The sequence below is a fragment of the Otolemur garnettii genome, unplaced genomic scaffold (assembly GCF_000181295.1).
Source record: "Otolemur garnettii isolate 467f Iridium unplaced genomic scaffold, OtoGar3 scaffold00016, whole genome shotgun sequence".
Lineage (NCBI taxonomy): Eukaryota > Metazoa > Chordata > Mammalia > Primates > Galagidae > Otolemur > Otolemur garnettii.
In genome coordinates this window covers 1,832,234-1,854,716 of record NW_003852411.1, presented here as the reverse complement: position 1 = coordinate 1,854,716, position 22,483 = coordinate 1,832,234, and the positions used below count along the sequence as shown (strand labels likewise).

At 34.4% G+C, this 22,483-nt stretch overlaps 2 protein-coding genes and 1 non-coding gene across 3 annotated transcripts in view; 1 reads left to right on the top strand and 2 right to left on the bottom strand.

Annotated features, from left to right (window-relative positions):
• Nucleotides 1-22,483, top strand: part of CDC73 (cell division cycle 73) — a 126,336-nt gene that overhangs the window by 56,966 nt on the left and 46,887 nt on the right. The window lies entirely within an intron of this gene.
• Nucleotides 2,000-9,578, bottom strand: B3GALT2 (beta-1,3-galactosyltransferase 2). Its single transcript, XM_003785601.3, has 2 exons — nucleotides 8,934-9,578; nucleotides 2,000-4,622 (listed from the first exon to the last, which is right to left on the bottom strand). Exon 2 carries the CDS (start codon nucleotides 4,496-4,498, stop codon nucleotides 3,230-3,232), a length of 1,269 nt encoding a protein of 422 aa, XP_003785649.1. The 5' UTR covers nucleotides 4,499-4,622; nucleotides 8,934-9,578; the 3' UTR covers nucleotides 2,000-3,229.
• Nucleotides 14,957-15,061, bottom strand: LOC111723878. Its single transcript, XR_002772324.1, has one exon. It is a non-coding gene; the product is annotated as a U6 spliceosomal RNA (small nuclear RNA).

Genomic DNA, 22,483 nt, shown 5'->3' with positions numbered 1-22,483 from the left:
CAGATGCCCTTCCAGTGTATGAAAATGGCTGTGAAGCCTGAAGGCCCTGGCAAAGGGTTGCAGAACAAGCAGAGAGGGGGAGAATAGAGAGACAGGTCATTTTTGCTTAGCTCTTTAGACTTTTTAGCAGCTGTCACATGTGAAATTTATAGTAGAACACTACAGCGATTAAGAACATGATCTTTGAAATGGAAACCTTCTGCTTTACTAGCTATCTGATCTTAGTATTTAACCTCTCATATGAATCTTTCTTTTTTATTGCTTAGTGTTGTTTATGAGGATTATGTGAGATCATATATGTAAAGTGCTTTAGCGCACTACCAGGCACACTGCATACACAGTAAATAGTTCCTGCTGCTATTTCTGGTCCAGTTTTTGTAGGATATGCTGGAGATAGACATTAATAAAATTCCAGTTGAGATAATATGTGATTATGCTGTATACAATAGCATGAAGAGAAATCTAAATTATTTGGTTGAATTAGAATTTCATTACCCCAAACCTTGATTGAAATAAACTACTGTCATATGTATTCAAAGTTTTTAGTGTTTTCATCTTCTAAAATGTCCATTAACACTTTGAGCAAAAGAAAAAGAAAAAAAATTACATTGCTGCTATTATTTTGCCTTTTGCCAAATGTAATACTGCCATTTAATTATACATATATATATATATTTTTTTTTCTTTTATTTGATACAGAGTCTCACTATGTTGCCCTTGGTAGAATGCTGTGGCGTCACAGCTCACAGCAGCTTCAGACTCTTGGGCTTGAGCGATTCTCTTGCCTCAGCCTCCCAAGTTCTGGACTATAGGTGCCTGCCACAACACCCAGATGTTTTTTTGTTGTTGTTGCAGTCATCCTTGTTGTTTAGCTGGCCTGGTCGTGGTTCAGGCCCACCAGCCTCGGTGTATGTGGCTGATGCCCTACCTACTGAGCTATGGGTACTACCCTAATTTTATATTTTTAGATATACAGAAACTACATAGTTCTGGGATGAAGAAGGCATAGTTAGCAAGTAATGAGATGTTTAAATACATCATTAGCTTATTTTCCTCAAGAAATTGACTTGCATGTTGTTCAAAGTGAAAAGTCAAAAATAAATTAATAGTAGAATATTTATTTTAAAATAAGGATTTTCAACGTATAAAGAAACTGTATTTGATCCCATCCCCTTTGAGGATTCAGACTCACAATGTTATCAGGTTGTCATCATTTTATCAGATAGTATTATCAGAAATATAGAAATAATTTTAAATTGATATGTGAGAGAGGAAGAATTTAGATGTCTGTTAAGAAATCTGTTTTTCATAAATCATTTTTTGAAAATTTGAATTCTCCCAAAGGAAATTACTATCTTTTACACTGTAATCATAATTTGTAGAAATAGCGCTTGGGTTATGTGTCTGTGTACATAACCTGTGTGTATATATACACATTTTCACCCCTCTGTTCTCTGAAGTATAAATCAGAGAACGTTACTCTGGGGGAAGGATTCCTTTTGTCTTTCATCAAACTTATAATAACTTGGTGTTATCCTATCATGTGTGACTTTAATTTAGTAATTTTGATGTTTCTGTAATTGCATAGAATAAATGAGAGACTAGAACCAAGAACTATGGGGTGTTACATATCTAATTTTCAAAGTCACTCAATATAGAATAGAATACTTAGACTTCTGATTTGAAAGTCAGAGAGAAATTGAATACAAACAGAATTCAACATACTAAATAGTACATATAGTTTTTGTGATTTTTTTTTTAACCTTAACAGATGTTATAGTTCTGGTGATTTATCACTTCATAATAGAAATCAGGGATAAAAATGATTATTAGTAGAATTAAGATAAACATTATTAAACTAAGAGTGATGGAAGCATTTTACATACTTGTATAGAATAAAAACACTGTTTTAGAATTAATGGGTTGGTATTTCTTGATTTGAAACTTTATGATGAGCCAAACAAAATTACTGTGAAAATATTTGTATCATAATACTCAGTAAAGTTTTTTGTGTGTATTTTTTTATTAAAAACTCAATAAAAGTGCATCGTATACATTGTTCATCCTAGAATCAAGTGTTCATCAAACATTTGTAGTTTTCTCCCATCCTTCCCAGAAAGGTTTTTAATTGGTAATGCAGAATATTTTTCATCTACCAAATTAAAAACTGCAGGTTTGTAAACTTGGCGCTCAGATAAAGAAATAGGTGCCATAAAATGATTAAGTATTGGCATGTGTACACCTGCTGTCAGGAAATAAACTTCCCGTATGTTGCAGTTTGGCAGACATGCATCTTTAAAATGTATTGAATGAAACTGCACCTGCACACTTTTTTTTTTTCAACAGTACAACCTATTTGTGCCTTTAAGTGATTGCTTTTGCTTCAGTTATTTTATAGATCTACTTGAAGTTAAATGATACTCTTTAGAGTGTAATAATTGATTTAATTGAATAATTCATTGAAAAACTTGCTTGGCTTTTAATACCATTGAGGAAACAATTTTCTATTTTGAAACATTTAATAACGTTTTGTTATAAAAATTTGAGCCTGAGACACATTAATTTTTTACATTTCATCACATCCATGTCAAAATAATTTCCCCCAGTGTATGTGAGTATTAATAAAGAAGTTAAAATGAATATCTCAGTTACTTTCAAAAAGTAAATACTTTGATGAGAACTGCATTGGTGAAACATCTGAACTTTGTGAATGTATTTGTGGAATAACTCAACTAAATCTTATTGCATGGAATATAGTTTTTAGAACCCTAGAGTAGTCCGGTCAGAAAATTTGTCCTGTGCTCAATTACAAAATTTTCTTAAAATTGATAGCAATATTTTATTTACATTTAATTGTGTATTAAAACAAAAAGCTCTGTGTAAAATGAAGGGTCTTTTAACTCTTCATTTTTTTAAATTAAAATTTATCTGGAAAATATATCCAAATACATTTTATTGGCCCCAACATAAGACTTGAACCATGCTTGTTATTGCATGTTAATATACAGAATCCCTTTGTATAGTTTTTAATAGATTCTTTTGGGATACTTTTTGTTGTATTCCATTGTAGTTTTAAGAATTACCTTTTCCAGAAATAAAAAAATACTTTTTGAATTATTTTATGTGATGAGTTTTAACTAAAACTTGTCCTATGGATGTAATCAGTTTTACCTATACATGCTTTCAGCAATATTTACAGATTGCACATTTGGAAAAAAAGTTGTCTTTTCTAATGTAGTTTACGGTGGCGATACCTGCCTGCCTTTTCTTTTGCTGCATTGGCACAAGCATTGTGCTTATTTTGTTGTAAATGATTCCAGTATTTTATCAGTTCACTAGGCTGGAACTGATGAGAGGTAATTAGGTGGCTGTATTTACAGCTTGAGTAAGAAACTCGCCAGTGATTGAACACAAACTCATTGGGAGGGGGCACAGGATCAATTCTCAACTTGGCAAGACAGATCCCTACATACACATCTTCCAAGTGCAAACGGCGGATACCTAAGGAAACTTTAAAAATCTTTTCTGCCAGATCTCCAGAAAAAACATAGCCAGTTCCAGAACAGAAGACAGGGTATCGTTCACTTGGGTAGAGGTCTGGTGGCATGTACCACTTGCTATCTTTGTTTCGGTTAGGTGCGTATCCTCGCATTAGGTAACCAGTAAAATAGTTATGTCTAGGAGGCAGATCTGGCTTCAGTAACTTATGTATTAAATATTCAGTATTGACAAACATGTCACTGTCAGTTTTCATAACATACGGAATATGTGGACAGTATGTTGCAACCCAGTTCATACCCATTAGTGTTTTAATGGTCAAATTATAATATGTATCTAAGTATTCCTGTTGAATTATATCATGATATTGTCTGCTTTCTTCCAGTATTGCACGTTGAAGGTATCCATTTAGCTTAACACTTAAGCCCAACAAGAAAATTCGTGTGATTTGGATACCAGGTGCTAGACTTTCATTGCCCCAAGTTTGCCGAATAGCTCTTCTGGCTTCTATTTGTCCAGGCTCTGCAGCTATTAGCAGTATCAAAAAAGGGCTTTTCTCCTGGCATTTTTCAGGCTCATTGATGATATATTTGAAATGGTAAGAATTTGGGTGTCCAATTCCTTTTTCATTGTAAATACTTCCATTGGCACTAAGTGTATTCTCCAGGCCTGTAACTCCTTGTGGTGACAGGTCTGTATTATTAGAGTTAGTTGCAGTTTGAGGCCTCAGAGTTTGAGGGATTGTTTCTTTCCAAATGTTTCGAAGGGAACTGTGGTTTGTCTCACTTTTTGTAGAACGAAATCCTCGGAAAGTATATGACACAGGGTTTTCTTTGAATCCAGTTCTGCCTGGCAGCCAGTCATGATGATTAAAAAACAAAAACATAGCAAAAAGAAACACTAGAGAAAGTACTCCAATAAGATGGGTACGAAACAGAGACCTCTTGGCATTCCAGGTCATCTTTGCAAAGCAGCAGTGTCTTCTCCTGCACTGAAGCATGTTGTAAATACCCAGTAGTGGTATATGAGATATCGGTGGTGGAAAATGTTATCTTCTTTTCAGTTAGTACTGTTCTTTGGCAGTCATTTTCTAATTTGGTCACGTTGTATCCTTCGCAGTCATTCTATAAAGATGAAGCATAAAATTTTACAAAATGCCAAATCTTATAAAACTTCCTGAAAGAGACTTTGGATGCTAATAAAATTAAGGCAATTAGTTCTCAAACTGTGAAAATATGATGACCCAGGAATAAAACTGATATAATTTGTTTCCTATTAGCAACTTAATATCATCACTGGAAACAGGATTAATTTCTTTAAACAAGGGTCATTTTAAAGACAGATGGTAGATTAATTTTCTTCTACTTACTTCATTGCCTCAGTATTTCTGATCATTTGTACTTTGACCCAAGTTAAAGATTTAAAAGTTGGATGCATGCAGAAAAGAAAAATGTTTCTAGACCCCCCAAAAAGACCACGTAAGAAGGTTGGGAGAGCAGATGGAAATTTTATTGGCATTAATTAAAATTGATTTGACATACCATTGGTGGTATGGTACACAGTCAGCAGCCTTTTTTGTAAAATGGTCATGTATCAGTTGTGGGACAGACGGTGCAAGGTTGATTATGGCAGAGTTCTGTTAGTCACAGTACACTGCTTGGCATGTTTCCATTGGCCCCTACTGTGTTGAGAAAGTCAATGAGAAGATGCACCTGTCAAAATTAATTTTCAGGGTCCAGTAACTTTAGTGCAGGATTTTTAGACAGTAATAAATGATGAACATTTTCAAGTTCTCTTTTCTAATTTTAACCTACTGCATGTATGAAGTATTCAGGAGATCATTGTCCTTACTTAGACTTAAAATTGATTGAAAAATATGTTCTGTAATTATCTTTAATTATCTATGGTTTTGGCAGAATATTGTCACTTGTCTCTGTGTTAAAACTACTTTGACAGTTCTCCGGGTTTCCTATAAAATACAGGCAATAGTTAATAATCATATCTGTTTAACTTTTTAAATCTCAAAATATATTTTAAAATATTCTTAAGTTATTCTGTATTCTAAGAGTTTGTTAAAAATTTAGGACTTATAATAACACAGCTGTCAGTGTCCTGGGTTTTGAAAAGGTTATGAGATGTCAATGTGGGAGATTCATGATACCATATATTGAGAACTGGTTATGTTATCTTGTAACCATCTTTTCAGTGCATAGCACAAGCTTTTGTTACTTTAGTTTTTCTGGACCAAGGTGTGAGTTTGAATTTCGTTAAGAGAAAAATCATTTTGGGAAGAGAGAGACTAATGAATATGTAATTTTTAAATTTTCAGTTTTTTATTAGGAAAATTATTTCCTTAAACAGAAAACTAATTAAATGATTTTATTGCAGGATCATTTGCTTATTTGAAATTATATATGTAAATAGATATGTTTATTTAACTTGTGATATTGAGAGGTTCATGGTTAATAACTAATTTGTTTAACCTGGACATGAAATTTAATTATTTTTAGGAAATAGGATTTACATGGGAAGTCTTCATATAACTGAATAGGTAGAGAGTAAAAATCACATATGTAATGTTAAGTACTTGAAGAAAATTGATTGAAAGTGTTAGGTATAAATGAATGAAAGTACAATTTTAGTAGCATCCACTAGGAGGAGCAAGTGGGTGGGAATTTGAACAAATTTCTAATGTGTGATAGTATATGTAGGCACCAGCATTTGAAAATTTGTAGTTTCTGAGATTACATAGTATTTTTAGAAGTTATAATAGTTCTCAAATGTAAAAAAAAAAAATGTTTAATTTCGAGAAATATAAACAGTGTGTTTAAGTTTGGGATTTTAAATACATCATCAGTTTTGTTATTTATTAGAATTAATTATATGAATTTTAATCTCACATTACTATAATGAAGACCAAGGCTATTCACTGTACCAACAAAACATAGTTTTGCTATGAGCTAAGCTGAAAATAATACAGTTGAGCATTCAGAGTTAGAAATTCAGTTTTTTCCCTTCTTGTACTTATAGTTAGGCATTCTGTTTGGACCAGGAAACTCTTTTTAAGCTTTTGTTTCCAAATGATACATGAAGTAAATAGGAATGACATCCCCTCTGCTTAGAAAGAGACAGGTAGATATAAGGGTTATGTATATAAATTTAAACAGAGGCTGCTTTTAAAATGTATTTGATTATCTGGATCTGAGTATAATAAAGGTAAAAAATGTATCAGCCTTCTTTTGATATAATAATGGTTGGAATCTGGTTGAAGTCCAATCAGTTAGATTTTTTAAAATGTAAAGTTGATGGTTTAAAAAGCAATATATATTAGATCAGATGTTTGAGTGAATGTTTGAATAAAGGACAGAATAAATGAATTGAGGAAAATAATCATAATAATAGTTATGTTAGTTTTATGAAAGCAATATACCTGAAGTGATGTCTCCCAAGTATTTCATTGTTACAGAAAATAGCAAATTATCACATACAGTAATCTAGCATAAATACATAATTTTGCCTTAACACTGTATGATAGATAAGCATCTTAATGTAAAACTTCATGATATTCATATGTTTGTAAATACTAAGCTGCAGGGACTAAATGAAGTCTATGTATCTAGCCTTTAAAAAATTCTTTTTTAAAAGTTTCTCAGTTAGAATTTTTTCTGTTAAAAAAGATTAAATTGGAATAACTGTTCTTAAGTGATAAAATTATTCTTTAGTTATTACCTATCATATTTTAATTGTTGAAAAGTGAAAATGAGACAAGAAAGTTAAAATATTTTGATTTGCAAAATAGTTTTGCACCTTTACATTTTCAAAATAGAAATAGTTTTGTCTCTCAGTTCTTTTTTGGTGATAATATTTTCAAGTACATTTACATCTGAAGTTCATGGGGAAAATTTTCACTATTAAAAGCTATTCAGCATATACAACCACAGTTTTTATTATTTGGCTTTTAAAAGTGATGATATCTTTAGTCTATTGGAACAGTCCTAGATTTAAGTGATGCTTTAATAGAGAAACTTACTCTCCTTTTTGAGATGTTTAGCTTATAAAACTGCTAAATTGATGACTTTGGCATTGAGAGATAGAAGTGTTAAGAGGTACTTTGAGATTTGTATAACTGTGTATTTTGAATACTGTATGATTTTAGTTTTTAGGTTAGAATAAATATTCATGGTTATGAGTGAGACCTGATACTGAGATCTAATAGGGCCTGGTAAACTTCTTCAGTCTTAACTTTGGAATGCAGTGCCTACACGTCTTTAAAATGTTTGCCTTTTGTGATTATTGAATAATAGACTGTTTTATTGTGGTGTGAAACTGGAGGAAAATCCGAATCTTTGATAGATGTGCAAAATTTTAGAAATATCATTGATTACTTGAACCCTGAGTTTCTATTCTGACTATATTTGTTGCTAAAATAGTTTATCTCTGCCCTGTACACACATAATAGTAGCAGCAATTAGATTACATATTAACATAGCCTAGAAGTACGTTAGTTAGATTTGAATTTTTTTTGAACTTATGTTGCTGTTTGTAAATATTTTTATATTAAAATATTTTCATATTATGTTTTTTGAATTTTACTTTTAAAATGATCATCAGGAACACCTTAGATACAGTCATTTAGAATCAGTTCCATTACCTATAATAAAAGCTCAGTATTTCAGGTAGTGGAATTTTTAGCTTCCTGTTGATATCTCTTTGTTTAAAGTTGTATTTCGTGGACACTGTAATAACATGTGACTCTATTGTGGTGTTGTGCATAAACTCACACTACCTTATATGATCCCATGCTCATGCTTTTCTTTTAGTATCTTGTACTTGATAATACTTAAGATTTGTTGATAGTTTCTGAGGGCTGTTTTCATTATCTTTTATTTAGAGAGAGAGAGAGATTGGAGGGAAGATTTTTGTTACTAAAAGCTGGTTATGCATTAAGATTTTGTTTTAAAAAGACTTTGGAAAAAACTCCTCATATTAAGATTATCCTTGATACTATTTAATGTAATTTCACTGCATTGTCTTTTTTGATAGCCATTTTTAAGACAGCACTTTAATTTTCTACATAAAGATTCAATATGACCTAATTTGATAAAGATTTGCTGTGTTTTCTGTAAAGGGCTACAGATTTTTTTTTTAAAGTTTAATTTCTCAGAGAATCCTTTAAGCACATCTAGTTATTATTTGCTTTCTCCTCTCTTATATATCTGTAATCCAGAATTACTCCCAGGTACATATTTAGCTGAATAAAGCAGTGACAGCTTGTCTTCTGAACAATGACAAATTTTAAAATTACATATTAAGAAATCCTTTCATAGTTTCAAGGGCAGTTAACTGTATGTACTTGTATATCAGGTATTAGTGCCTCCAGGGCCATATAAAAAGGTAACATTTAAATGAATATCATACACAAGATATTGACATACCTTTCTTGGTCAGGCCATTTATGTGGAGAGGATTATGCCCACTGAAAATACTTTTGGCACGCCATCACTTCAGCAAAAAAGATGCTATCGAACATGCGCACATCCCCCAGCAGTCTGCCTCCTGCGACTGCTTTTCACAGTATCCAAAGTGTCCATCTGTCTGCTTGTCTTCGAGTTACCCTCCTTGTTCATATGGGTCCTAGTCTTCTGAAATTTTCCCTTTCTTTCATTTTCTCTCTCCTTCATTAAACAAAAGAGCTGTAGTTGTCCGTTCTATTTGGAGCACTGTTGACTCTTCCCGACAGTTGATGCATTGAAGCTTTTTACATCTGCTGTTTTCCTGGCTGGACAATGCAGTGCTGTGTTCTCTTCTCAGTATCCATATTTCTAGTAATAACCCTGAGCTGCAGGGTAAAGCGCCAGAGCTAGAATGTAGTGCTTCGATTGTATTGAGAAAGAATAGGATTTACCTCTCTTCTGTCGTCGTTGCCTGGCAGCTGCAGGAAAGATTTTGAGCAGTTTTACTGAGGTTTTAGTCTATAATATGAAAGCCACGGTTCCTCAGCTGCTGCACAGGCAGGCAGCAGTTTAAATGTGGGCTTGACAGATGCTCTCTCTGACAGAGCAGAATTTAACGTCACTGCTTGGCTGAATCCCACGTGATTGTTTGCATTCATTTTGACTAAAAACCTAAGGTAGGGAGAAGCTTAGAGATTTTACTTCCCGGTGATAAATGATATGTATCCAATATAATTACAGCGATAAGTGAATAATGTAAAAATGAGATAATTATGAAACAAATTTGATTTTTTTTCAGCTTATGTCCTTTTTTTCATTCTGTGCTTAAGCACAGACTTTCTTAATGTTTCTGTGTTCGGTATTGGTTTTCATGTTTCTTACATGCTTCTATAAGGTGTAAGCAATATAAGGTTTTATATGTAAGCTAGTATAATTTAACCCCTTCAGTGCACTCCTCCTCTAGAAGTTTCTTTTTTCCCTCAAATTGCTCTGATTTTACTTACTGATACCTGGAAAAGATTCATAGACCACTTATGTTTGTAACTTAGACTTGCCCCTGTTTGGGGGGGGATTTGTAGAAATTAGTTGCTATGGATTGCTTTACTCACGTGTGATGCAGCCCATTTCTTTTTTGCTTTTATTTGGTTTCTGTTGTTGAAAACAGTGAAGTTTAGCTTAAATCATTGGCATTTACTTTTCCTAATTAAAATTACATGTAACATAGGATGCAACAAAGTGGTATAATAGATACAAAACACATATAGGATCTTCTTGGTAAGTAGTAAGATTTTACTAATTTTATTTACTTATTCTGATATTTCAAGATGATTTAGTAACTTGCCAACAAGCAGATTGTGTAAACCCTACATACTCTGAAATCTTTCTTAATATGATTAGTTTTTTTTGGAACATAAGTACCTTGCTCCTTTTTTTCCTGTAAAGCATTGGGGCAGGAGTTTGTTGTTGTCGTTGTTTTGATTTTTAAATAGTTGTAATTTTGTCAGTTTTTCTCTGAGATTCTAGGAAAAATAACTCCTAGAAATGTATAGTTTTGGAGCTTAAGCAATATGCTTATATATATTTTCTTGATCTTATTTATCTTCCCCAGCAATATCTGCTGTTTCAAGTGACTGTATGTTTATATTTTCTCTGATATTTTAAAAAATCTTTATAGTTTTCCTTTTTTAATTTTTAATTCAGTAACCACTGGCCATGTTGTCATTGTGTTTTTAAGGTTTACTGGTGAAATGTGCTTTGTGGTTTTAAGACCCCCTTAACTCTGCTTTTTAGGAGTGTTGTGACTTTCTTAGAAATGTTAGAATGAATATTAAAGATAATTTTATAAATGGGAAATGTTAAGGCCTAGAGCTTTGACTTTTCCTAGTTAAGTTTGAAGGAGAGTACTAAAACTCTGATTTCTTAGCATAAATCCTTAAGTATACTCATTGCAATGTTTATAACCTTCTTTTTTTTTTTATTAGATAAACTAGTTAACAGAGTAATGCTTAAGAAACTACTTAAAGTAATTGATTTTCCAAAAGCGTGAGTGGATTTTTGTAGATCGGTATTTATTTGTTGTTGGTTCCTTATGTAGGATTTGACTGTGAAGCTAGCAGCAATGACCATTTATTGTGGTCACAATCAGATTGTATACTAAGCCTACCTGAGCTGTTATGTAATATGAGTGACTTTTTCCTTAGAATTATTTTATTATTATAACACCCACTTAAAAGATGAAGAACCAGTGTGTAGAATTGTTAAGTAATTAGCCCAGACATCGGTGAAATAGTGATGAGAATAAGGCTAAGCTGGGAATTGAAACAAGATTAAGTTCTTACACTCTGTTCTTAAGCATCATACTATGTGGAACTGCTGGATAAAGGAGTAGAACATGTGTCTAAATCAATCTGTGTAGCCCCTAACATTTAATAAACTGTGATTAAATGCAAATGTCGGCCACAGTAGTTGACCAATATGTATTTGTTTAAAAAGGTGAATAAAATAAAAATGCAAACATTGATTTGTAATTCTATTAATGATTCCTGGGTATGTTGTGGCTGTGTTCGAAAAAAAAATTTCCTCAGTTTCTCTAATAGTGCCATGTAGTAATTATTTTTGCAAATTCTTTTGTTGAACTATAGTTTTGAAACCCCCCACTGGGTTTATTAATTTTGATTAATAAAGAGATCTTTATAACCTACTCATTAGTGGTTTCCTCCAGTATTGGGTTAACCCCTGAATTTCCAGTGGGTTTTTCTCAGCGATGCTTGCTGTGGGGCAGGTGTTTATATAGCAGGAGACTCATAAAAATTACTAACTAAAGCTGCCAGTGTACTTAACTATACTTTAAATGCCTGCGTATATTGCATCCTAGTTCTGAAGTTTAAGTTAAGCTGGTTAAGAACTTTACATAAAAAAACAGGAAAATATCAGACATGAGAAAGTTCCTTTAGTGACTTTTTCTAACAACCTGCATGTTTCCAGTCAAGAGAAATTGTAAAAATCTTATGACAGGCAAGCTTGTAGAAGTTTTTCCTTAAGTCTAGTTTCTTTTAACATTTGAATTCTATGGTTAAACTAACTCCCATGACTGTGACAGGTTTCTTTGTCAGACTCTGCAAACTGGCAGCTATTTTATTAAAATAGTTATAAATGGCTTGTAATTGTTACTTTCTTAGTCTATTTTTAATCTGTAACACATCTCGATGGAAAAGGGGGTGGTCATTACTCTTCAGTTTTTTTCTGGGCATGTCTGGAATAGCCATGTAATAACTGTAATAACTGAGAAGCTAAAATTTAAGGACAGAATTTGTAGTGCCTCTTAATTCTCAATTTTTACTGGGTCTAGAAGTAATTACTACTTTGTTCATATAGTTAATTGTTTCTGAATGATTATTACATGATGAATCAGATGTAAATTTTCTGTTCAAATGCTTACTTTCTAATAGTTACTCATAGAGATCTATCATCTATTTATCTATGTATATAAATTCAACTATATGTCCTTGGTAAAAAGAGTGCAAGAGAAAGAGTTGGGGGAGAACTCCTTGGCTAGGGTGGGTGATTTCCATTTAATGGGAATAAACAAAGACTTGTGAGTAATATGAGAAGGGAAACAGACATAGCCATGCCCACATTGGTCTCCATTCCTGTTGTGCTTTAGTTTAGTAGGAGTAACCAGTTCTTGAATGCATTTATTTCAAGAACTAGCTCTTTTCCAATGCTGGACAAAAGTCTTAATGTTTTAGACTAGGTGTAATTTCCGATGTACCATGCTGAAAACTGCCATTTGGCATAGTTAACTAAAGAACAGTTTTAGCTTTACTGAGGTCACTAAACAGTTTTGCTTGGTAATGTTTGCTTGGAGTTTATATCTCTTAATGGTTTCTACTTAAAACCAAATGCAGTCCTTTTCATTACATAAAGGATCTGGACAAATGGCTTATTTTGGTTATTTAATGATAGTAAATAGTTTTTCCTTTTTGAATAAAAGTGTTTAATTAAAGGTTATAATCTTCCTCTGAAGTCAGTAGATAATTTATGAACCAGTATAATGTTTCTTTGAACTTAACAAAGCAAGACATTAGCCTGAGTGCAAATTAGCAATCTCAGAATGACCACAAGTGTCAGTGTTTGCCTGTCTTATTTTTCTCCTCCAGTTTTTACCTAATTGTACAGCAGATACTTGTGTTGTTTAAGAATTTCTTTTGACTTGAAAGCAAAGCTAAATGTAAATGTCTCTTTCAGATCCAGTAATAGATACTTTTAGGTATTTTAATTCATGTAAACTGTTAATAAGTATTTAAAATCAGCAGTGATTTGGCAAATACTTTATCGTTCTTTCATATTCTTTGGTTTCTCTTTATCATATCTATTTCAGTTAGGAATATTTTTGCTTAGAGATGTGAGTCTCAGTGGGGATAGTACTGCTTTTTTAAAATTATTATTATTTTTTTAAGACAGTTTCAGTATGTCACCATCTGTAGAGTTCTCTGCTGTCACAGCTCACAGCAACCTCAAACTCTTGGTCTCAAGCGATTCTCTTGCCTCAGCCTCCCAAGTAGCCCAGCTATTTTTATTTTGGTGGTGCAGCTGTCATTGTTGTTTTAGCTGGCCCAGTCCATTTCAAACCGGCCAGCCTAGGTGTATGTGACTGACGCCCTACCCACTGAGCTATGGATGGGTAGGGCTTTTTAAGAAGTATTCTACAGGCTGGGCACCTGTACCTCAGTGATTGGAGCACCAGCCCTGTGCACCAGAGATGGCAGGTTTGAACCTGGCTGGGGGCCTACTTAACAAAAATAAAGAAGTATTCTAGAGGTCTGTGAGGGTGTTTCTGTTTACCAGAGTGACAGCAGAGCGGTGAATGAGTGGGGCTAGGGTAGGTAGTAGTAGTCCTGTAGTTTGTGAGCAGCCTTTGTGAACAGTACAGACTAGTTCAGTGTTCTGCAGGATTTCTGACTTTCCCATTAGATACCTGTGTATGTGAACAACATTTATAATTAAGTGATTCTAAAAGATAATTGGAATATAATTTATATTTTGCAGTTTTAACATGCATTAAACTTTTTTAGGAATGTTAACTATAGTATACATTGAGAGAAGCTTATCGTTTATTTATTTATTTATTTATTTATTTTTGAGACAGAGCCTCAAGCTGTCCCCCTGGGCAGAGTGCCGTGGCATTACAGCTCACAGCAACCTCCAACTCTGGGGCTCAAGCGAGTCTCCTGCCTCTTCCTCCCAAGTAGCTGGGACCACAGGCGCCCGCCACAACGCCCGGCTATTTTTTGGTTGCAGCTGTCGTTGTTTGGCGGGTCCGGGCTGGGGATTCGAAACCCGCCACCTTAGGTGTACGTGGCTGGCGCCTTAGCCGGTTGAGCTATAGGCGCCGAGCCCGTCTATTTATTTATTTTTTTAAAAAGTTTTCTTTTGAGACAGAGTCTCACTTTGTCATCCTTGGTAGAGTGCTGTGGCATCACAGCTCAGCATCCTCAAACTCTTGGGGCTCAAGTGATTCTCTGGCTTCAGCTTCCCTAGTAGACTATAGGCACTTGTCACAGTGCCTGGCTATTTTTAGAGATGAAGACTTGCTCTTCTCTTAGAGGCACAGATTATATTACCTTTGCATTTAATTTCAAGTAGTTGGAGGGGTCAGTGTAAAATATCTTTTATATTAAGGGGGTGTATTAAATTTGAAAGGGCTATGATAGCCACTGAGTTAGCATCCTTGAATAAATTATTTCACACACTTTATTCTTCACTCCCTATAAACCCTACATACTATTAGTATTTGAAATTTTTAACATTGTTAATTTATTTTAAAGTGTGACAGACAATTTGTAAATTCAGGTAGATGTAAAACATTGAAACTTACTTAATGCTAAAACTGCACAAAGAAGCGTAGTTACCCCAAAATTAGTTATTAGTATCAGAAAATATTAATTTAATAACTGTAGTAGATAAGAGGTATTAAAGTAAAATAATGTTTTCCAAGGACTTTTTTTTTACATGAACCCTCCACCAATTTCCGTGTTATCCTTGAGCAGGGGCTATGCTGATCTTCTGTATTGTTCCAATTTTAATATATGTGCTGTCAAAACAAGCATATCAGAGGGCTTTTTTGAAGGAAGAAGTAGTATTAAGTCTACATGATCCTAAATTCATATAGCTGTCTTCAGTATGATTGTTTACGGTCTGATTGGAAAATAGGGGCTTTAGTATAAACAAACTTTGCAAAGCAGAAATGAGGCATGCAAGTTTATAGGATAATGGACAGATAATGTTTGATTTGGGGTGTTTTATCCCCCTCCCCCATAAGCTCACAACTTCTTTGATTGTGTTAGGGGTTCACTTACATTCAGCAAAGACATTGAGCAATTTTTTTTTTTTTTTAGTCAGAGTCTCACTATGTCACAGCTCACAGCAACTTCAAACTCTAGGGCTTAAGCGATTCTCTTGCCTCAGCCTCCCGAGTAGCTGGGACTATAGGCGCCCATCACAACACCCAGCTATTTTTTGATTGCAGTTGTCATTGTTGTTTAGCAGGCCTGGGCTGGGCTTGAACCTGCCAGCCTTGGTGTATGTGGCCAGCTGCCTACTCACTGAGCTATGGGCGCCAAGCAACATGGAGCAATTTTTATATGTAGGCTTCAGGAGAATGTAAGATTCAAACTTAAGTTCCTTTCTTTCAAGAAATTGATGGATACTTAGATCACCATGAAGCTAATAAAGTAACTGGAAATAAATGTTATATAGTTATTTAATTTATTTTCTTCATGTACAAATTCTTGTGAAATTCCTTATGATGGTGTCACTTGATTTTACTGACTTTGATACTTTTGGTCTTTCTGCCAAAGAAAATTAGTATTACATTTTTATCTTTTTTATTACTTACGAAGTTCCAATATTTCTGAAATCAGGTAAAGATCTCACAGAAAATACAGTTTCTGAGCTATAGTGAGCCAAAATAAAATGAAAAATTTTATCTTTTTTTCTGTTTATATCTTCCATTTATCTCCTTGTTGCTAATTAACATTATGCCTTTTTCATTAATTTTCTCATAGTTGACTTTTAAAATCTACATTTCCTTTTTGACTTTTCACAGGATTTATATTTAATAGTAATTCCAGAATTTATAATGTTCTAGAAAACGGTAAAGTTGACTATTCTGTTTGTGCATAGTGTGTAGGTATGTGCTTGTGCACATACAGATAATTCATATAGTTAAGATTCCCAATTTATTGTATCATGTTAAATGTTTTCTTTTAAAGCTTGTCGTATTGTTATTTCTTTTTTCGACCTATATTGCTAGTAACTGTTATTCTTTTTTTTTTTTTTTTTTTTTTTTTTGGCCGGGGCTGAGTTTGAACCCGCCACCTCTGGCATATGGGGCCAGCACCCCACTCCTTTGAGCCACAGGCGCCGCCCAGTAACTGTTATTCTGTGATTTCCCAAACATTCAGATTTACGCCAGATTTCCAAATACATATCCTTTGACCGAAGTAGTTCGGCAGAGAGGGGAATGTGTTTTTATTAACAAAGGACAAAAGAAAAGCAAGTTTATAGGGCTATATATAGCATTATACCATCTTTGAAGAAACCTATATTAGATTATGTCTTCAAACTGGATCAGTTAATTGGACATTGAAGTTGTATAATAGCATTGTTCTTAGTGAAAAGATATTGTTTACATTAGAAAAATGGAGTTGCAGAACAGAATTGGACCTCTGAGGTCATCTAAAAATCGATTTTTCTCATTTATGGATGAAGTAACTAAGACCCTAGGACAGTGGTTCTCAACCTTCCTAATGCCACAACCCTTTAATGCAGTTCCTGTGGGTCGCAATCCACAGTTTGAGAACCGCTGCCCTAGGAGGTTGTGGTTTTCTCAATGTTCCACACTTAATGTGGCAACTCCAAAGCTAGAATTTAAATCTCCAGACACTGCCTCTAGTGTCTAGCAGGTTTTCTCTTTTAGTTCGTGGACCCATGAGTTACACAAATGATTCCTATGGACTATCTAGCTAACTCATGATCTCTGTCAATATAAAAACAATTCTGCCAGTTTTAAGTGAAGAAAGATAGTGCTTCTATTAGTTCTCAGAGAGAGGTGTGAAAGAATTGTTCACTTGTGGGCAGCACCTGTGGCTCAAGGAGTAGGGTGCCAGCCCCATAGACCGGAGGTGGCGGGCTCAAACCCCGCCCTGGCCAAAAACTGCAACAAGAATTGTTCACTTGTGCCAGAAGATGTGAAATCATTATAGACTTTGATATAAAAGGAGATCAGTGCACGTGCTTAGAATTGTTGCTAATTGCAGTTCTGTGCCAAACCATTTCAATTACATTCACATGGATGTCATTTTTTAATCACTAGATAAATAAATAGGAAAAAAGAACATTTTTCCAACATGCAAGCATACTTCCTTTAAAGAGTTTGTGGCCTTCCTCACTCTCTTTTTCTCTTATGATTCAAATTTTATTTGCTGTATTATTGTGGGTTTTGTATAGAAACAGAATCAACAGAATCTGATGTAATCTTATGTAATCTATGTATACACCTAGATTTTTTTTATCTATGTATATACTTAAGGAGATCTAGAATATTAGTTACTAGTATTTATTAGTATGTAGTATGTAATAAATACTAGTATTAGTAGAGTATGTATAGTATATATAAAGTGATTTATTATAAAGAATTCGCTTATATAGTTATAGAGCAAGCTGAGAGCCTATTCTCTCTTATTCTGCCTTTTATTCAAATGTGCAGTAAATTAGATGAGGCCTACCCGTATTAGAGAGGGTGATCTACTTTTCTACTTTATTCAGTCTGCTGATTCAAATGTTTGTCTCATCCAGAAACACCCCACAGTCACACCCAGAATGTTTAACCAAATATCTGGGCACCCTATGGCCCAGTTAAGTTGACAAACAAAATTAATTATGGTACTTGTCTTCATTCATCTTATTTCCAGCAAGAAGAATGCACACTTGACTTAGTTACACATATGAAAAGTGTCTTAGAATGCTAAACATTTTAGAATGTGTTTAGTGAATCTATGTTGATAAGGTTTTCATGATCCCCCTAATTCTTCTGGTATTTATCGAAATTTATTCACACATCTCTCTTTTTGTGAGATTCATTTACTTTTGTACCAGTTTGATTTTCAATCAAGAAAGTGTTCTAAGAAATGATGAATGGAAAAATGGTATTAATTTAGGTTTTTAATCAGCGAATATCTTGCTTCTTTGTAATGCTGTTCATTAGTACTGTATATTCCAATTTTGTCTGTGACTGTAAAGAAAATGAATATTATATTTCCAGGTCAAAGTATATTTGATTTGGGCATGAGTGGAATTTTTCTTTTCATTGAGATTAAAATATTTATTTTAGTGTACACTTTTTGTATTTTAGGTAACAGAAACTCAAGTCTGCTTAAATAAGAAAAAGAAATACGTTATGGTGTTTTAGGAGTATTTTACAGGACCAAAAACTGAGAAGTGTAAATTTGCCTTTAAAACAACACAGAAATCGGAAAGCTATCAGGCTTTCTCTGTTTCCATCTGGTGCCACATGGTACTTGTAACTTTTTCTGCATCTGTACATAAGCTTTTGTGGCCCTTTGTGTACACTGTCATCCTCATAGCTAGCTAGGCTTCATGCAACTGTAGTTGGGTTTGCTCAGCGTATCTTAATATGGATTTTAAACTCCCAGGGAAAGAAAATCGGATTGGGTCAGCCTAGTTCCTATATTTGTCCCTTGTGGACAGAATCAAGTACTTCTGAGAAAAGGGGACATTATAATCTGAGCAGATATTCCCACAGAGTCTACTCTGGGGAATTTATAATTGAACTTCACTCATTCTTTTAAGAATACTTAGTGTTGGCTTAGTGCCCATTGCTCAGTGGTTAGGGTACCAGCCACTTGCACCAGGGCTGGTGGGTTCGCACCCGATCAGGACATGCTAAACACCAATAACAACAATTAAAAAACCATCCAGACGTGGCAGGCTGAGGCAAGAGAATTGCTTGAATCCAAGAGTTTGAGGTTGCTGTGACCTGTGATGGTGACACTCTGAGGGCCACATAGTAAGACTCTTGTCAAATATATATATACACACACACACACACACACACACACATAGATATATCATGCTTATTCTTTTGAGTTTTTGAAAAATTTTGGTAAGATGTATAAAATTGCCATTTTAAAGTTTACAATTCAGTGGCATTGACTATCTTCACAGTATTGTATGACCATCACTGCTGTTCATCTCCAGAACATTTTATCATTCCAGACTGAAACTATGCACACATTAACCAATAACTCCCAATTCCTGCCTACTTCTAGCCCCTTGGTAACAACTCTTCTACTTTCTGTCTCTGAATGTGACTATTTGAGATACCTCATATTGGTGGAATCAAGCTTACTTCATTTAGTATGTTTTCAGTGTTCGTATTTTAGCATATGTTAGAATTTTATTCCTTTTAGGGCTAAATGACATTCCATTATATGTATAAATCTTACTTTGCTTATCCATTTGTCAGTGTTGACATTTGGGTTGTTTCTGCTTTTTGCCTATCATGAATAATGTGGCTATGGACTTGGGTGTACAAATACCTGTTCAAATCCTTGCTTTCAGTTATACACACTCAAGCAGAATTGCTGGATCATACAGTAAATTTTTTGATGTATCCTATTGTGGTACCATTCCTACCAGCTATGCACAAGAGTTCTAATTTTTCCTTTTTTTTTTTTGTTAAATAGTCTCACTCTGTAGCCCTCTTAGCTCACAGCATCCTCAAACTCTTGGGCTTGAGCAATCCTCAGCCACCCTACTTGCTGGGATTACAGGTGCCTGCCTCAATGCCCAGCTAGTTTTTCCATTTTTAGTAGAGATGGAGTCTCACTCTTGCTCAGGCAGTCCACCCACCTCAGCTTCCCAGAGTGCTAGGATTACAGGCATAAACTGCCACTCCTGGCCTGAATTCTAATTTTTCTATATTCTCATCTATACTTGTTATTTTCTAGGTTTTGTTGCTATTTTGTTATTGTATTTTAATAATAACCATCCTATTGAGTTTGAAGTGATGTCTTGTGGTTTTTCATTTCCTTTTTGCTAGTGATTAGTGATGTGTCCAGCTTATTTTCATGTGCTTATTGGCTTATTGGCTGTCTATCTTCTGTCAAGAAATGTCTGTTGAAGTTCTTTGCCCATTTTTAAATTGGGTGGTTTGTTTTATTGTTGAATTGTAGAAATTTTTATATAGACTTGCAAATCACATATCTAATAAGAAATTTAATAGCCAATGTCCGCTACCATGGATTGCTTTTCCCCTGTGTTGATAGTGTCTTTTGTGTAAAAGTTGTAATTTTGATAAAATCCTATTCATTTTTTTTTTTTCTGTTATCTATACTTTTGGTTTCATAATCCAAGAAATCAACGCTAAATCTGTCATGAAGCTTTTCCTCTCAGTTTTCTTCTAAGAGTTTTAAAGTTTTAGCTTTTCAATTTAGGCCTTTTATCCATTTTGATTTAATTTTTGTATATGGTATAAAGTAATGGGTTCAAGTTTGTTCTTTTATGTGTGGATGTCGAGAATCCCCATTTGTTGAGAAGACTGTCCTTTCCTCATCATATGAGGAAAGGTCTTGGCAACTTTCTCAGAAATTGTTTGATCAGATATGCAAGAGTTTGTTTCTGGGCTTTCTATTCTATTCCATTGATCTAAATGTCTGTCTTTATACCAGTATCACACTATTTTGGCTACTGTAGCTTAGTAGTTAAATTTTAAAATCTGGAAGTTTGAGAGCTCCAATTTTGATGTTTGGCTATTTGGAATCTCTTGAAATTCCATGTGAATTTTAGGATGGGTTTTGCTATTTCTACAAAAATGTTAGGATTTTGATAGGGATTGCATTGAATCTATAGGTTATTTCAGGGAGTACTGAAACTTAATTCTAGTCTGTGAACATAGGTTATTTTTGTTTATTTGTCTTCAATTTCTTTCAGCAGTGTTTTCATAGTTTTCGATGTACAAATCTTTTTTCTTTAATGTTTTATTCTTTTTAATGCTATTCCAAATAGAATTGCTTTCTTTTTTTTTTTTTTTTTGAGACAGAGCCTCAAGCTGTCCCCCTGGGTAGAGTGCCATGGCATTACAGCTCACAGCAACCTCCAACTCCTGGGCTCAAGCGAGTCTCCTGCCTCCGCCTCCCAAGTAGCTGGGACCACAGGCGCCCGCCACAACGCCCGGCTATTTTTTGGTTGCAGCCGTCATTGTTGTTTGGCGGGTCCGGGCTGGGGATTCGAACCCGCCACCTTAGGTGTATGTGGCTGGCGCCTTAGCCGCTTGAGCCACAGGCGCCGAGCCTAGAATTGCTTTCTTAATTTACTTTTTAGACAGTTTACTGTGTGTAGAAACAACTGATTTTTTTGTGTGTGTTGATTTTGTATTCTGCAACTTTGCCATCTCTAAGGGTTTCTACATATAAATACTGTATAAATATTAAAATTTAAATTAAAAAGAGAGATGAGGTCTTACTCTGTCACCCAGCCCAGAGTGTAGTGGAGTTCTGCAGCCTTGAATTCCTGGGCTCAAGTGATCCTTCTACTTCAGCTTCTTGAGTCGATGGGACTGCAGGTGCACTATACCATGCCAGGCTAACAGAGATAATTTTACCACTTCCTTTTGCTTCATTTCTCTGGCTAGAATTTCTAATGCTATGGAGGATTAAATATCATACTTACTACAACAGTCACCAATATCATAACTCATCTGAGGAATTACTGAGAACAAGACATTCTCCTGGCAAGCCTGGAGATCTCTTGTGACTTGGAAGGCAAGCCACCAAGTAACTCAGTAATCCTGGAGGAACAAAGTTCAGTCCTATAGTAAGGCTGTTGTTAAACATTAATCATTTTATGACAGTTCCTGAAAGGATTAGTGGAGAAAAATTGCATTTAGTATTTTAAAGATCATTTCCTTACCACCTTTGAAGATCATTTCCTTGAGTACATACTCTGTAGGCACCTATGAAATCATTTCCCCTCGCACACAGCCCCTGCATGTCTTTGCTTAGTAATCTTTCCTCCTGTTGTGTATCTTCTCAATAAAAGGACCCTGCGAGAAGTACTCAGTGCTATCCTACACCTATGGTTAACCTCACCTCTTGCAGCATGTACTGTCAATCTGTTTCTTGCATGATCATTTATGTGGTTGCAACATAATGCAGTGTTGAGTAGAAGTGACACAAGCAGGTGTCTTCATTAGGTTCCTAATCTTAGGGGAAGTGCTTTAAGTCTTTCACCATTGAGTGTGAAAGGCTTTTCTTATAGGCTTTTCTATAGGCTTTTCTTATATACATATCCTGTTACGTTATTACGTTTTCTTCAATTCTTATTTGAGGTTTTTTTAAATGAAAGGCTATTGGAGTTTGTCGAATGCTTTTTTCTCCTGAATCAATTGAAGCGATCATGAGAGATTCTGTTAATATGGTATATCACATTGATTGATTTTGATATGTTGA

Excerpts from the sequence above, each read along its gene's own strand:
- B3GALT2 (XM_003785601.3), bottom strand. The coding sequence starts at position 4,498 with ATGCTTCAGTGCAGGAGAAGACACTGCTGCTTTGCAAAGATGACCTGG.